A 16,374-nucleotide genomic window follows, 5' to 3' on the forward strand; every position below is an offset into this window, starting at 1 on the left:
TGCGAGCTGCAGCCCCGCACTTTGGACTCTTATCTCCCTCTGGAATGAAACACCAACCTACAGCACGAGGCAAGGTCCAACCTGGCTGATCACGGCTGCCAGGGAAGTGCGACAGAAGGGTCCGGTGGGGATCTGTGCACGCCGGTGAGGAGGGAAGGGCAGGCTTTCTTTACTACGCTGGCACCATCTTCTATCTGTTTGCTGACAAAAAATGATGTAAGCCTTTACTAATTGCTGTTTCATCCTATAGGAACACGTTCCAAAAGAAAGTCACCACGGTGCTTGCAATGTAAATGCCAGAGGGACAGATGGAGAAGCGAGGAAAAAAAAAATTAATCATTTCGTGGCAAAGAGCCAATGGCATCACCACAAATAAGAAAAGGAATTCAGTTTAGGTGCAAGAATGGAGGCAAGGCCACTGCCTCCACTGGGGGAGCGCTCCTCACCCACACCAACCCGGCACGCTGACAAGAACAGCACTTCCAAAATACCCACTTTTCAAGTCAATTAACAACAAGGATGCCTTAAATAAATACACAGGAACATAAAGTTTAACTTTTTAAGGATGAGATCTCAGAATTCAACCGTGAGCTGCCCAGCAGCACCCGAGGGACGCCTGTCTTGTGCCACCTCCGCTGCCCTTGCTCACAATGAAAGCCCACTGAAGTGGATCCATGAGGTTCTAGAACATCTTCTCTTCAGTACTAAAGTAATGTAAAAAAAAAAAAACAGCCCAAAAAACCAAACGACACAGATGCAGGAACCACTGTCATTTACTGCACCTGTTATTATAGGAGGAAAGACTGAGTCAAGCCAGAAATAAAATCTAAGCAATGGCACTACGAGGAAGCCAGGTGTTTTATTGCCACTTGTTGGATGACTTGAAAGCCTCTTCCAAGAACTTCTCAGAAGTGAAAGAAATGTAAGCATTTCAAGGCCACAAGATCTCTTAAAAACCTACAAATGTTCCAGCATTACTACTGACATAGAAAGGTCAGAATTTTGTGGAAAGGTGCTCTTTATAAGAATGCCTATATGGAAAAAACATCTCTTAATGCATTTGACCTTTTTCAGGAAGAAAACAACACAACATGCTTACCCTGCATACGTGCATAAAACACTTCCAAACTTCCTTCTGAGAAGGCCAGCACAAGCTGATAAAATGGGATACAGCATAGGAAGAACCAAAGCGTTTTCTGCACTGAGCATCGCCGCTGTACATCAGGAAAGCACAGCTCCGAAGGCTCACTGAGTGCTGTAACCTCAGCAAGTAAGAACTCTAAGCTTTAATGAACAATTAGCAGCAAGTGACCAATGAGTTCTAATTGCTACAAGAGCTTTTATGGCTGCCCATCAGAAAAAGGCACCAGCAGCCCCACAGAGCAACTGGAGCATCTCAAACACTGCAAGGAGAGGAGCTCAGCCTCCTCTCCTTCCCTATGTGAGCTCCTCAGCAGACACAAATCCTGAAGGAAATTGGTTACACTGAAGGAAAAAAACACTGTGTTTCTAAAAGACATAGATAATTATTGTATTTCAACCCAGAACCAGAGGAAAACAGAAATCAAACCGACAAGGAACAAGTTTCCACTCCAGGTTACAATACGTACACAAAAAAGAGTCAATATGGTTTACTGAAAACAACCACTTAGCTTAAATATCATAGCGTGACATTAACAGTAACCAGAGAGAAACCTACATATAAATATTTTATACCGTTGAAATAATTTGCAAGCAGTAATTTTAAGCTCCAACTGCGTTTATTTTGAAACGCCACACAGCGTGCAGAGCTGCCCTGAGATCCCGGAATGCTCCTCTCGAAGGACTTCACAACTCATGTGAAGCAGCCCAGAGAGCTCTCAGGAGGTTTTAAAGCCAGGTGATGGTCACCTGGAATGCATGTGTTCAAGCAGGGTGGTGAGAACAGCCCAGGCCTGCACATGAGACCTGCACACAAGGCCTGCATACAAGGCCTGCACTGGGAGCAGAAGGGTGCTGGGAGTGAAGGGCTCACAGCACCGAACCCCGGCATTAGACTTGCTGAGTTCTCCAGCCCTTCCAGGGTACAAAGATCCTCTCATCGTAAAGGGGTTATTTTATTTATCCTAATTGCCAAAAGTTTCAAAGGGCGTTTGTTCTTGTTTGTTTGTGTTTAAGGCCTGTTTGAAAAGGGACAGGACGCGGACGGGCCTGCACCGTGCTGCAGTCATTCTGAGAGCTCCTCTGTTACACAGAGGGATTTTTTGTCAATGGCCCCTGATATTTAGTGTGCCTTGTCTCCATTATGATTCACTGCAAACCAATTCGTGGTGTGGCACTGTATGTGCCAAACCTAAAGCAGATACATATGCTTAGCGAAGTAACAAAAAACGTGCATTCAGTGCAACTGTGGCTCTGGGCCTGAAGCAGCACCAGGATGCAGAGCAGCACACGTTTCCAGCTGCTGGTCAGGCAGCCCTTGTAAGTAGCACAACTTCCAGAAAAAACACCCAAATCCTCATCCATCTAAGTCTCAATTCTACCAACCATTTCCAGTCTCAAAACCACGACTGGGATTACACAGGAACACTCACAACACAAGCAATAAGCATTGCACGCTGCTTCCTTCCCCAGCTGCAGCGATTCCCCACACAGGCACTCCTTACTGCCACAGAATGCCATGCCATCCATGACCTCTGCAAAGGTTCTTGCTTACTCTTTGTTTCTAAGAAAACAAGACACCAGCACACAGTTCCCAGGCCATACCACGGGCTCTTTTGACACATTTCCCTACGTACTTCTGACCATACGATTCACAATGCCATCACAGCTCACTGTCTTACACGCACAATAAGTGCATCATTACATAAGGAGAAGTTCTTTAGACCTCTTAAGAGATCTCGCCACCAAAAATGCTCCTGTGCAGTAGGATCTGTACGCACAATTGGGCTCTATTAGAAGAATTACTACAGAACAGACATTTCCTTCTGCAAGAAGCAACCTGCAACCTCTACACAGCCACGTGTCAATAGCCAGGCTGGCTTCTCTCAGTGAGTCCCACCTCTGTCTGTGCGTTAGGAAAAAACAAATTGACACACAGCAAGAAGATATGTGGAAGCAGCCTAAAAATTAGAAAGAAATCACAATGAGGACCTCAAGGTTTGTCATCTTAATAATCTTTTGGAGACAACACCACTCTTAGTCTATGGGTTCCAAAGAACTGGTGGTTCTCTTGGTTTTACTACCAAAGTCTTCCTTTGCACACACTACTGAGCAATGTACTCCCACACCAGAAACAGAAGTACTACGTAATGCTAACCAAAGTGACTGAAAGTTGGTGACAAGATCCTTCATGTTAGCGCTGCGTTACTACAGCAGAACACAACAGCACAACTCTGCTCTAAAAAGACACCGAAATATTTCATTTTCGTCAGCTGGATGACTTGATGCAGGCCGGCTCCTCCAGCCCGAGCTGGAAGCAGAGCAGAGGAAACCAAGCTGTGGTTTCCCATGAAGGCTGACTGCTCCGTTTCGCACATTGTTTCAGCCTGCAGCATTAGTCAGACGCAGCGCGGATACCGGCGTGAGTGTAAGCAGCAGGCAGAAGCCAAGCGGCTATCGCTTCAAGGATCTTCAATGACATTGCACAACTGCAAAGGCAATTTAACTCGTGTACTAGAAATAGGAAACAACTCGATTTCAGGTGCCAGGAGGGACTGCTGTGGTAGGAGAGCATTCGAAGTTACCAAATCTGTTTATCAAGCACCAAGTCATCCGCGAAGCACCGCTTTCCATGGCCACGTTTCAAACCAGAACTGCATTGGTGAGTTTTGCTGTTAGGTGCTTCTAGGTATTTATATCCTCCTTCTGCCTGTACTACGATACATGGTAAAAGACCATAAAAACACTGCTTTGGTCATCACAACGCTGACTAGGAGCCGAGCAGCTGGTCCAGTCGGTGAGCGCACAGCAGCAGGGCTGGGTGGGATGCGGCTCGCGTGGCTACCCGTGCTTGCCAGAGGCTCCGCTCGCAGCCAGCCCGCTTGGCAGCCTGCTATGGACAACGTCGAGGATAAGCTGCAAATTAAGCGCAAGTCATGGTAAAACAATTCAGGCAGATCCAGACAGATTGAGAGTCACCAGAGAAACAAACGGCAGCAGCAGGCTGCGAAAACAAACACGACGGCCACGGAATGCGAACGTCTTCGGCTGCCTTAATTCACAGTCAAAGAGTGCATCTCAATCTGGTACTCGGCAATATCAGCCGGCTCATCTCTTCGAATCTTTTTCTCCCCCTCTTGTTTTCCTTACCTCAGATTCCTCAAAACACACAGTCAAGCATTGGGACGCACACGAAGTGCTGCTCGTGTTCTTTAGAGAAGTTCAGCGCACCATCAGATCTCCTGAAGATTACTATCCAACAGCAAACCACTTCTCAGCAAACTACAGGGAGCAAAACTGTGATCATGCACTGCTCCAAAGCACACCCCCACACACAGCTTGGAAATAGCAAAGAGCAGACTCCAGTTTTTATACAGCTCAGCACCAAACCATGACACAACTGCCTGTCCTCCTGGCAGACATTAAAAGGGATGTGACTGTGCTCTGAGTTCCTCCTCCTCTTTCATCTCAAACTTCTGCTGTAACGTGCACTGCCATGTGGCTATTTTGGCCAAAATAAAGGTAAAGCCACGAAGAACACGCATTAATTAAGCCGATACAGCTAAGAGACAAGCATACACTCAATTCATAGAGAAATCTAGCATACTCGATCTCGTTTGTGCACATTAGCACTGTTCTGAACCACTAAGATTGTGGTACCAGAATTCTATTACACGTGCCACATTCCCAGAGGCAATGGGGCTTAAACACGCTGCACACAAGCAAGGAAAACACAACCAACCATCTTCCTGTGATTGATGTGCTTACAGGCTCAGACTAAGATCTGACCAAACAATGACATCCATCTATTGGCCATACAGAGACCCAAAAATTAGGCTAAACTGCAAAGGAAACCAATCTCTACGTAGGTTTAGTAGTCCTGAGAACCAGGCAAAATAAAAGGAAACTTCCCAAAGCTTTCATAGCAGCAATAGGAAGAAGCAAACGCACTCCAGCAGGAGGCTGTGTGACATCCAACCTACAGGAACAACTCTGATGGCAACAGAAGAGCATGAGGCACAGAGCATGCCTGCAAGGAAGCGCTGGGTTCTAGGGAAGCAATAAACCATCTGCTTAGCTTTGCTGCTGTTTAAGATGTTCAGAAGCCGACAACCTTCAATCTTCCACACCAACTCTAATTTCAGATGATTTTCTAGGTGGTTTGAACACATTTTCTAGATCTAATGGACTTTGCAAAAACAAATATAACAAACAGGGACAATTTCACTACTGCTGGAAATGACTGTGACTAAACAACCCGTTCTTCTACCCCCACCACATGATATTTGTTTGGAGAAGAAGAATCCTTCTGATCTTTTAATCAGATTTCTTCAACCCAAATGAGAACTACCCTTACAGCACTGTCCATGAAAACAGGAGCAGGATCCCACAGCTCAAAGCAAAACTGTTTCAGAAGAGGAGTCTGGCAATGACTTGCATGAAGAGAGACACTGCAGCATACAGAGCTTTCCTCAGAGGCTTCCACAGCATCTCAGACAGGTCTTAATCACAAGGCAAGCACTCCATATAAACTCACAAACTGCAGTTACAGCCAATGAAGAATTCAGGTTCTTGCTATAGTAATATGGTGTATCTGTAAACAACTCACAAAATCTTTTCAGCAGCAATGTCAGTTTGAGCAGAACAGACAAACCTGCTGAACTGTTCATTTATGCTCCTTAAAAGCCTTCATCACAGCTGGCTGACACACATCACCACTGTGACCCTACTAGGACAACAGACTCAGGGATGGGAAGAGACCCCAGCAGGATGCCAAACTTAAATGCCTATTCCAAAAATACAAAAACAAAACCAAAAAATGAAGAACACTTCTGTTTGTGAGATGAAAATCCATGGAGCAAGCCATTCTGAAATGCACTACGCAGAAGGAGGAGCCAATGATGTGAGTAACAGGGATTCTTTCACTACTCTTTTCCAAAGTAATTCTTGCTCAAACTAACTTACTTCTTGAACTAATGCTGAGAACACCCAGATTGTCTTCCTCAGCTCGAGCATCCCACTTGCAGCTGGCTTCAGACTGTGGCTCATGTCCATACATTTCTACTGGCCTATTCCCTACCAGGGGTGGATATGCTAACAAGAAGCCATGAGATCACAGAACCTCTCCCACCAGTTTCATACTTGGTCAGATAAGACCTTAGGCAAGAGCCTTTGTTCCAGTGTAATTCGACTTGAATTAGTTTGCATCAAAAATCAGTAGCTTCACCACATAACTATGTTGTGACTAGGGAAAATCTACCCCATACATTTCTGGGAAAAAGAGATAAGGTTAAAAAAAAAAAAAGAAGAAGAAGAAGAAGAAAGAAGCTCCCCTCTTTCTGTGCACACCAATCCCTCCACGCAGCCAAATTATCTGATTTGAGGCTTGGAACGAATGCACTCATTTTCATGTGCTCTGACCTGCACTCAGATCACAAGCATCTCTGCCTTAAGCAGCAGGATCCCTTTCGGTGGCATCAGAATGCTCTTTGTATTTTTATGTCCGAGAACCAAACGAACCACCCAGTACTCCACAATGATGTTCATATTTCTTAAGAAAACACCATTCACAACCGGGCTTGCTTTTGTTAGGCAATGCCATTTTTTTCCAGAATTCTTAACACATCAATGAATTAACACATGCACACTAATAAATTACAGCGACGACGACGAGTGGTGTGTGGATAGATGAAAGATTAGGGATGGAATTCCCTTCTACATAACAACGGTTTCACCATCAAAACCCAAGGGAGGAACTGCACCAATGCCACACAAGAGATGAGGCCCACTGCTATCCAGCTGAGGCAGAAGGAACAGCACTCCTCCTCTAATCACATCTCTGTGCTTACACCAGTGAAGTCAAGAACTAAAAAGCAATGACTGTATCGAGCAGGGACCACAGCAGCACCCTAAGACACAGACAGAAGCTTCCACAGGTATATACACTCCCTGCCCCAATCTGCAAAGGCCACTAAGTTGCTTCTTGTCAAATACTGTCCTTCCCTTTTGTAGAGTTCAGATTAGCTTAACAACCCATGTCAAATTTCATGTTTTCAGATTAGCACTCCCACGTTTGAAAAACATTCACTGCACAGCTACTGAGTGGCCCTTGACAAGAGGACAAGTCCCATACCTCTCCCTCTTCAAACTTCTCTAAGATCTCACACTGCTTTAGAACACATCGCTGTCTGGCAGATACAATAAAATCCTGCACAGAAATAATCATTTGTCCCCTTTTTGCCAGATTAAGCTATTCTTTTCTAATTCACACTGCTGAGATAAAATCCAACGTTTAACTCTCAGGACGTGTTTTTACACGTGTGCTGTCATTTCTGATCCCATGGCAAACCAGCTTTAATACTTCCTATCACTGGTGTCTGAAACTGGTAACTGCAGACTCAAGAAAGCACATTATTTAGCTCTGCTCCTCAAAAAATGGTCTATTAATTTTTCGAAACACCTGAGTGGAAAAAAAATGCAAGCGCAACACACGGAATACGTTAAATTATATGTACATACTTTTGTAATTGCTCCTGTCTGTGCTGTGTTCAGCCCGGTGTGACCAGCCATCTGTGGAGATACTTGGGTTAAAGTCTCTGCCAGCACACTGCCTGCATTCCCCTGCATGGCAGGGGCAGAATATTGCATTCCTGCTCCCCTTCCTCTTCCAGCTGCCCCAAGAGATCCATTCATTACCTGCCCTTGTCCTTGCTGAGGCTGATTCATTAAACTGTGACCAGAATTACTGTTGAGAAGGCTCTGGTGTGTCTGACTGAAATTAGTATTCATACATATTCCAGGTCCAGTCTGTGATGTTGCAGGGCTGCTCGTCACCATCCCCACTTGTTTTTGTGCTTGAGAGTTCAGTGTTTGCGATGCAGGTGTGGTAGGTCCAGAGGTGCTGGCAACTTGCTTTGCCAGGCCTGAAGCAGAAGAGTCTCCCTGGTTTAACGGGCTCTTACCCATAGCACCCAGATTACCGATACTCGCACTGTTCGGCTGCCCTTGCACTTGACTCCCGACTCCCTGCTGGACAGGGCTATTTGAGTTCACATTTCCAATTCCTGGGTTTAAGGAAGAGCCGCTGCCTCCCCTTAGAAGTTCAGAAAGTTGTTTGTGTTTGGAAGCTGCATCTGGAACGAGGTTCCCACTGCTGTTTAAAAGGCCCAACTCGCCATTGGGGATCAGCTCATCAGGAAGATCATTTTCCAAGTCAAACAAAGATCCAAAATCTGCAAGTTAAAACAGAAACACAAGTAAGGAAAACGTAACAAGTAAGTGACTAAAACATCCATCTATAGTACTTTGTACTAGTCTGAAACAGTTGTGCGTTGAGGCATATCTTCACCCAAGACCACCAAAGGTGTCAGCAAGTGAGCAAGAGCTCCCATGACATGAAGTCCAGAGCCCTTCAGGAAGCAGTCATTAATACTACATACATACAGACATAAAGGGTAAAACATAAGTCGTTAAGTATTAGTTTTATTGCACAACTTGGCAGAACGTTTTACCATGCTTAAGAAACTGAGGTGGCACGAATAGCAGCATCTAACCCAAGTCCCAAGTTTCTTGTGCCTAAGCTGAAAGAACAATACAGAAGTACCAAGGGAGGTTTTCTGACTGACTGACTCTCTCCAAACAGCTATTACATCACGTTCTCTGGCCTCCTGAGCAATCCCAGGCCACCGCATTTCACCCCAAAATCCCACCACAACGCTGCCACTTGGGTTTGCATACGACCTTCCAGCAAGGCCTCAAAGCTCAACCAAAGGCAACTACTGCTTCTTGGAAGCGCTGATCCCAGTCCCACACATCCATGTGTTCAATATCAGTTTCTAAGGTCCTTCTGTTTGTTTGTACAAACCATGATATACTACATCTCAAAGGCTCCTGAATGACACGCTCAGCATGTTCTTCTCACAATGCCTCGCTTCTCAAACCCTCAACTGCTCAAATCATTCAAATTGCTCTCTAAGTGCCCATCCCTCATTTATCATATCCCGTATTGACAGAGGTAATCCACATATGCTCCAGATGGGCAAAATAAATCAATCAAGTCTTCATTGCAGCCCTTGAAGGAGCTGCTCTGCCATGCTGCAACACCCAGAGTCATGAAAACACCCAAACAAACACCACACAACTCAGCTGTTTTCATTTGCTTAAAACGAGCAGCTCAAGTTCACCAAAATGTTTTACTGCACACTGTCAGCAGTGTCGGTGTAAAGATGTTATTTCGGTATGCGACTGAAATATGAAGTTATCTGATTGGTACATAGGTACTTCTTACATATTTGTAGGCCTAAGAAGTGTACACGTCCACATTAATGAAGGAAACACACGAGCAGTCTGCCCCAGCTCAGCAGTTCAAACACACGTCTGTGCAAAGCTTCCCAATCCGAGGACACATTCTGAAACAACCAGTCGTTACTATTACCTAACAGAACTGGATGAAGACTTCACTGCACCCCTCCAGAGCCAGCCCTGAGCAATCCTAGTCCGTCACAGCAAAACTAAACCAAAACATTCCCAGGTTGGAGTAAACAGGAGTTATTTTCTAAAGACAGGGATCCCTAACGCTGTATGACATTAGAGTTCAACTCGCTGCTCCACCACAAGCAATCAGGCTGCAGAACTGCCCTAAGAACACACCACGTGCATTTAGGAACTGAAACAGCAAAACTCACAGCACATTTAACCTGTATCAAGAAGCCAGGAAGCACTACCAATAACTTTCAGTACACTGAAACACAGTGCATGCCACCAGCACTCAAGTTCTCAGTTCATCCTGGTTTAGGACAAACGGACAAGTTTTTAGCTGTGCTGCAAAATGACCACAGAGTGACATAAACCACTGTAGTCAATGTGCACACAGGTTCAACTCCTGCCTCTCCTGAGCAGCATGTCCTTCATAGGCCTCCCTTGTGCCGAAGCCCATAAGCCCTGACACGACGCTGTCCCTCCTGCTCCCTTCCAAGCAGGGAAGCAGCAAGCAAACATTCTCTGAAGCCAATTTTGTGCACTGAAGTATTCATCCTCCCTTTCTTATGGCAGTAATCCACTCGTTCAGTTCTCCTTTCCCACTTGCCTTTCACAGGAGCTCCTGGAGCACTACATCTCTTGGTGATCACTTCACCACCTCTCCTCCTCTTTCACATGCAACCCTGTGACACTACTTACACTGCGGTCTGTGCCTCTTGCAGTGTATTTTACCGACCTTTCTTCTTACAAGCCAACACTAATGGCAACCTCTCCCCCACGGCTGTGTCTCCAAGCCCTGGTGCTGCTATGGCTGGGCTGCCCCCGCCGGGGCTCTGCAGAGCAGCTCCATGGATGGGGCACTGCAGATCCAGGTTGGGCACCTCGAGGCTCACTGCACTTCTCCAGGGAACCTGCATAAACCCCATCGTAGTGCTCTTACACTCAGTACAACTGCTCACACTTCAGCAACAAAAGCTGTGCGTGAGTATGCATGGCTGGGGGAGACAAGAAACAAGATGTGAAGACATTGCTACAGCTCAAAAAAAAACCCCCAAAAAAACAACCAAACCAAAAAAGAAGAGGGAAGTTTTTTTCCAGTCCCATTTCCAAACTGAATACTGCACTCCAGCATCCTACTTTTTTTCATTTCGCTGCCTGGACGCTTCACCATGCAGTCGGAGCCAAGGGTTGGAAATGTTTTTGCAGCTTATGAGAAGAGTGAAGAAAGCCTTTGGGAATACCGCCTCTTAAAACCCGACACATCCCGCCCCTCTGCAGCTCCTGTAAGAAGTCTGTACGTTCATGTCAGGCACGGGAAGTTTACTACCCTGCCAGCAGGAGAACACAGAACAGGTAAACAGCTTTGCATGGCAGCTGTGTAAAAACTCACTGTGTTCAGATGGTCCGGCAGGGATTAAGCGTTCTGCTTTTATACTGCAGGCAGAACTGCGTGCGTTACATCACCACGAGGCGCATCTTACGGCAGTTATACAGCAGAAAACAGGAGTTTACTTAAACACGTCCACAAACCTCTGAAGACAAGAGACTGTCTCGGCAGTTACAGATATGCGTATCTACGCACACAAAAATCTGCCCTAACAGAACACGACCCATTTCTGCAGCAGCCAAATGGGAACTGACCTCCGGCACAAAGGCAGAAGGTCTCCCCCAGCACAGAACCAAACCCACGTCCTTCAGGAGGGAAGGAGAACCAAGCAATTCTAACTCTGCCACTGTTCCCCAAGGCCTTTTCCAAACTGAGAATCCGGTGCTCTCTGAGCATCCCTTTTCACACAGGAGATAACATGCACGAGACACGCTCTCTCCCGATTTCAGTTTCATGGGCTGCAATGTTGTTTTGCTTTCCTAGACAGCACTTTCAGCAACCACTACAGAAATAAAGTAAGTTTCCTCCCGGCCGTTTTCAGAAGGAGAATGGTCACATCCTCAGGTAGAACACTGTCATCCGTGTAACTACTTGCAACAGTTACCAGATTCTTTCCTACAGCACACAGCCAGTGAGTTTCAATGTCACTGCTGGCCCTTCAGCTCTGCCTGGAGAGGTGGCACATCCTGAAGCATTCCCTGCGCTGCTCAGACGTTAAAGCAGGTGGTCAGCTACCAAATTCAGCCCCAGCTTCGTGGCATAACTTCTGCTTGCAACGTGACAGGGCACCCTCCCATCACGGAGCGCCCGCCCATGCACGGGGCTGCTGCTGAAGCTGCACTGCAGGTCCCGGCGGACGGGCTGTGTTCTCACCACGCTGTTCCTTCCACGCCAGCAGAGCTGTTACACTGCAGCGAGCCCAGGTTTGTTTTGTGAGGCTGCTCTCAATCACGTCAGACCCCAGCAGACAAAGCCCCAACAGTTCAGGGCTCGGCGGCTGCGCAGGCCCCTGGCAGGTACCCTGCTCAATGGGCACACTGTTCGGGGAGGGCAGCAGCTCCCACAGCCACCCCACCTCCTTTCAACGGGCGAGGATTCTGTAATTTATTGTTTCATAAAAGAAAATTGGCACATTTGAAGTTCTAAGAGCAATTAAGAATACCTTTATTGGGGGAAAAAAAAAAAAAATAATAAGATTTCCAGTAAGGAAGTTTTGCATTACTGCCTTCACTTAACGAGGCAAACAGACACCAACCTGATGTGCCCAACCTGGTGTTCAGCCACCAGGCCGGGACGGACAGCAGTGGGGGATGTGGGGCAGGTAAAGAAGCCCAAAAGGCTGGAGGGGGGAAGGGGGAAGGATTTATGGCCAAATACTTCTCCATAACTGAATGCCACGTAGGGCACAGACAAGCAGCAAAGCAGTGGTAAGCTCCTAAAATCAGTTCAATTGCATCTGTTTTGTACGTCCCGATAACCAGAAGGGGCACAACCAGCTTAGAATCCAGCTCATCTTAAGAACACGGTAAAGTAGTTTCGAGCTCCTAGGAAAACCTCTCCATCTGTTTTTGTAAGACTTCAGCAACTAAGTGACTTTTCAAACCTGAAGCTCATTACACTAAGCAAACAAATCAAGAAGTTAATGAGAAGGAATCCGCCCTCTGCCAGCCTCTATGCCTGCACTCAGCTTTAGAACTGCTCCCGACAGCAGGCTGACTGCCAGCCTGACTTCTCAGGACAGGAAAAATGCACGTAGCCACATCCCCCATCCCACATCCAACGTGAGCAGCACCGAACAGTGACCTGACCCCGGGACACCCAGCTGCTCTGCCACGCTGCCTTCTCACCTCCCTGAAAAAGGTATAAGCCGAAACACACGTTGATAACTGAGTTTAATTCCTTGCCTCTTCCCACCTGCACGCTGTGTATCATCGAGTCACAAACCCAAGTTTGTCCTTCTACTGTACTTATTCAAATCATCTTCATCTCTTCGTGCTCACAGTGAAGACACGGTGTGCTAAAGGTCCCCAAAAACACGACGCTAGCTTCTGTCAGAGCTGCTTCCACGTGGGGAAAATGAAGTCATCAATTACTTGAATGTTCCGCTATTAACACAAAGCAATACGTAAGGGCGTGTTAAATGCCCCCGGTACCAAAATTAACATACAGCAGAAAGTACAAAAGGACACATTCACATCAGTGAGAGCCTTCTCTCTTCCCGGATGCCAGAGGGGAAAAAGAACACCCAGAAAAGAAAAACGAAACCACCAAAAATGTGTGGCAGAAGAAACGCAACGTGGTCTGTTCTGGAAGCATCGGACCGCAACGGACGGATCCGCTCTGCTTTCCTCCCGTCCTGCACAGCCTCTCCGTAACTACTCCTCCTCTTAATTGCTCCCCAAGGCGTCTCCACTGTTTTGACAGTGCCGCTATGCCTGCTCTCGCGAGCAGCTTCAAATCCTACCCAGTAGCAGCAACAGCAGCGTGTGAGCGCCGTCACAGCACACGCAGCTCTCAGGCTGCGCAGCACAGCCCGGCTCGCCGACCCGCCTTGCTGCAGGAGCAGAGCTGCAGGCAGGAGCTGCACGAGTTAGCTTTGCTTTCAGCAGATCACCCTGGTGAAGATTAAATGTTTTAGGGCTCTCGAAGCACGTTACTGGCATTGAGGCCTCGCTTTCTCACCCTACCACAAGCGCGTGCATCTTTCCTGACGTCCTAATTTAACAGCTGACAAAACGTTGAAGTTCGAGGTGACCGTTTAAAGCCAAACCATGTGAGAAGCCAGCAATAAACAGCAGGCACTTGCTTAAGGCAGCACGAAACGCACAGCGAAACAGCATGGGAATGCCCTCAGCCATCCCGCACCATCCACTGCCGTGCCACCCTCACCGCACACCTGGAGAACACCCAGCAAGACAGCTCCCCAGGATGCACGTTATCTCGACAGCCTAACAGTGACCGTGCCATCCCCTGCTTCTTATCACAGGCACGGGTCGACACGAGGTGCTGCACATTAAAATGGCTCGGTCCTCCATCCTCCTCAGTACGAGTGATGGCACGGAGAGCTCCGTCCTTCCAGCAGCCCGTGGAAGCGCTCGCCCCTGTGCAGGGCTGTCACACATCAGGCCTACCTCTGCCAGGAACAGAACAGCGAGGATTAACGTGCTCTTACAAGTGGTGGAATGAAACAGAAAGAACGAAATACTACGCAAAATTACAGTAAAAAAAAAAAAAAGAAAGAAAAGCCAGTTTTGTGTCTCCTTCGTGATTTGCAGCAGCCACGAGCGATGTTTCCTTTCTCTTTCCTTTAATGCCCTTTTTCCCTCCCTACTTCTGGGACCGAACGATAAGGGCAGTCTGTCAGCAACTGCAGTCAGGCTGTGCAAAAGCACACGTCGCAAAACGCACCGAAGGCACAGAAGGCACCAACAGCACGCAGGCACTTGAAACTTCTTTCTTTTTAGAATACATTTGACTCTTAGGAAAGCTTCCAACTACAACTGACTGAATACAAAACCGGCATCTGCTCAGATCTGTCTTACTGCAAAGCACTGATTCCAGCGAGCGGAGGCTGCTCCGAATCACTCTCATTACTGCTTCCCTAAAGGAGCCCACGAAACTTAGGAAATAACCTCGCGGCCACCGCAAAGCAGACTGACACGTGAGACTTCCAGCTTTCTTTGCCCCATTAGATACAGCCACGCCGGAGACGACACAGAAGCCGTGCCACCTGCACAGCAACACCCAGCACAGCACTCACCGCAGACGGGCAGGGCGAGAGAGCAGCCCGTGCTCTCCAGCTGCAACACGGGCAGGCAGGGCTGCAGCCTGCCGTGCTGTGGCACTGGGAGGCCTGCCCCACTGCCAGCAGCTCCTACTGCCTTTCCAGCCAGCTGTAGGGATACCCTCGGAGAAGCGATCGTGTATGCACGTGGATATGGACATTACCACAAATCAAAGGGACCGGACCTACCCAAATAATAGGCAAGACCCTTCTCGGTGGAGATTTTGAAGAGTGCATGCGTGTCTGGCTTAAAGATTTCGATTCTGAGCTCCCAGTGGCTCAATTAGCACTGATAATAAAGTTTCAGATTCCTTTTGATTCACACCCTGACTCTACGCAATAGCATTTGTTGAGACATCTCTCCACTGAAGACAGCACTCCAAATAAAAGAATTAGGTTCTCTCTGCATCTCAGACATCTGAGAAGACAGATGGAAAACATAACATATGTTAAAAGGAAGATTTACAAAGCAAAAATTCTTGAAAGTGTAAACCAAATTAGGATGGAAGCGTCAGATTTCTAAGTCGTCCCACATGTTTTTTCATGGTAGAAGGACAAACTGCAGGATTCTTCCAATCCCGTGTTCTCAGTTCCCCCTGGTTTCTCATTAAACAGCACTGCAATCACACAGGGGTGCTTCTGCACATGTTATCCTGTTGGCAGGTTAAGGACAGAGAGCCAAACCTCCGCTAAGAACAGACACCAACAAGAGGTGAGTTCCTCAACGTGAAGTTACGGGCACGGAATCTGAACACAGCACATCGCCGTGGACATAATTAGCAGCGCTGGACTGGAGTCATAACTTCCAGGAGCACTTGGACAGAACAGAAAGTGAATAACCTGCACCAGAGAGCTGGGAATCATCTCGCAGCAGATCTGCACGGCCCAGCGGGGCTGACCCCTGCGTGCTGCCTTATTTACTGCTGCCTGGTGTTGGCCCAGCATCTCCAGCAGCTCTACTGCTACTGGCCAAGGCAGCACGTTCATTTGTGGTGTTCATTTCAAGGCATTTAAAGGAAAAAAATAAAAGAGCCAACGTAATAACATCCCAGGCATGTACACAGCTATCATTCTAAGCATGAATTCAAAGAGAAAAAGCAGAGGGGGACGACCGTAACGCTACGGACAGCCACATAAAATCATCCCGGGGGGTTATCTGCTCTGCTCCTTCACCTCGCGCACACGGTGGTGTCAAACTCCTCGGAGACACGTAGGAAATCCCACCCTGCACACAGACAACGATACAGAAAGGCTCTGCGTGCAGGGTCCGTGTCTCGGGAGGAAGGAGCTGCGCGAGGCTCGGAGCAGAGGAGCCCACGTCCGACGTGAGGCTGTGCTGGCGCAGATGACAACTGCCGGAGCGGAGTTACGCCGCCCGGGTGCAAAAAGCCCGACGTGCAGCTGAGTTGGGGCAGCTCGCATCTGCGCTCGGCGTCAGGATCTCTCATCCACCATTACGCGTACCGGGCAAGTCCCAAGTAACAATACAGCCATAAAGTACCGGGCTGCGCGCGTCCCGTCCTACAGCGCGAGCACCACGAGACAAAGGGAAACCTCGTGAAATAATCACGGCTACAAGCACCGC

The 16,374-nt window shown here is 47.6% G+C and overlaps 1 protein-coding gene across 9 annotated transcripts in view; it reads right to left on the minus strand.

Annotated features, from left to right (window-relative positions):
• CREBBP (CREB binding protein) overlaps window positions 1–16,374 on the minus strand; it is a 78,099-nt gene that overhangs the window by 61,174 nt on the left and 551 nt on the right. For 8 of the 9 annotated variants that reach the window (XM_015294625.4, XM_040647707.2, XM_015294626.4 and 5 more), the window contains exon 2: window positions 7,660–8,372. In XM_015294625.4, the coding sequence (XP_015150111.2) occupies window positions 7,660–8,372 (713 nt within the window). The remainder of the gene's footprint in view (window positions 1–7,659; window positions 8,373–16,374) is intronic. The other variant, XM_015294627.4, reaches the window with a different exon arrangement.

The sequence above is a fragment of the Gallus gallus genome, chromosome 14 (genome assembly GCF_016699485.2).
Source record: "Gallus gallus isolate bGalGal1 chromosome 14, bGalGal1.mat.broiler.GRCg7b, whole genome shotgun sequence".
NCBI classification, from domain to species: domain Eukaryota; kingdom Metazoa; phylum Chordata; class Aves; order Galliformes; family Phasianidae; genus Gallus; species Gallus gallus.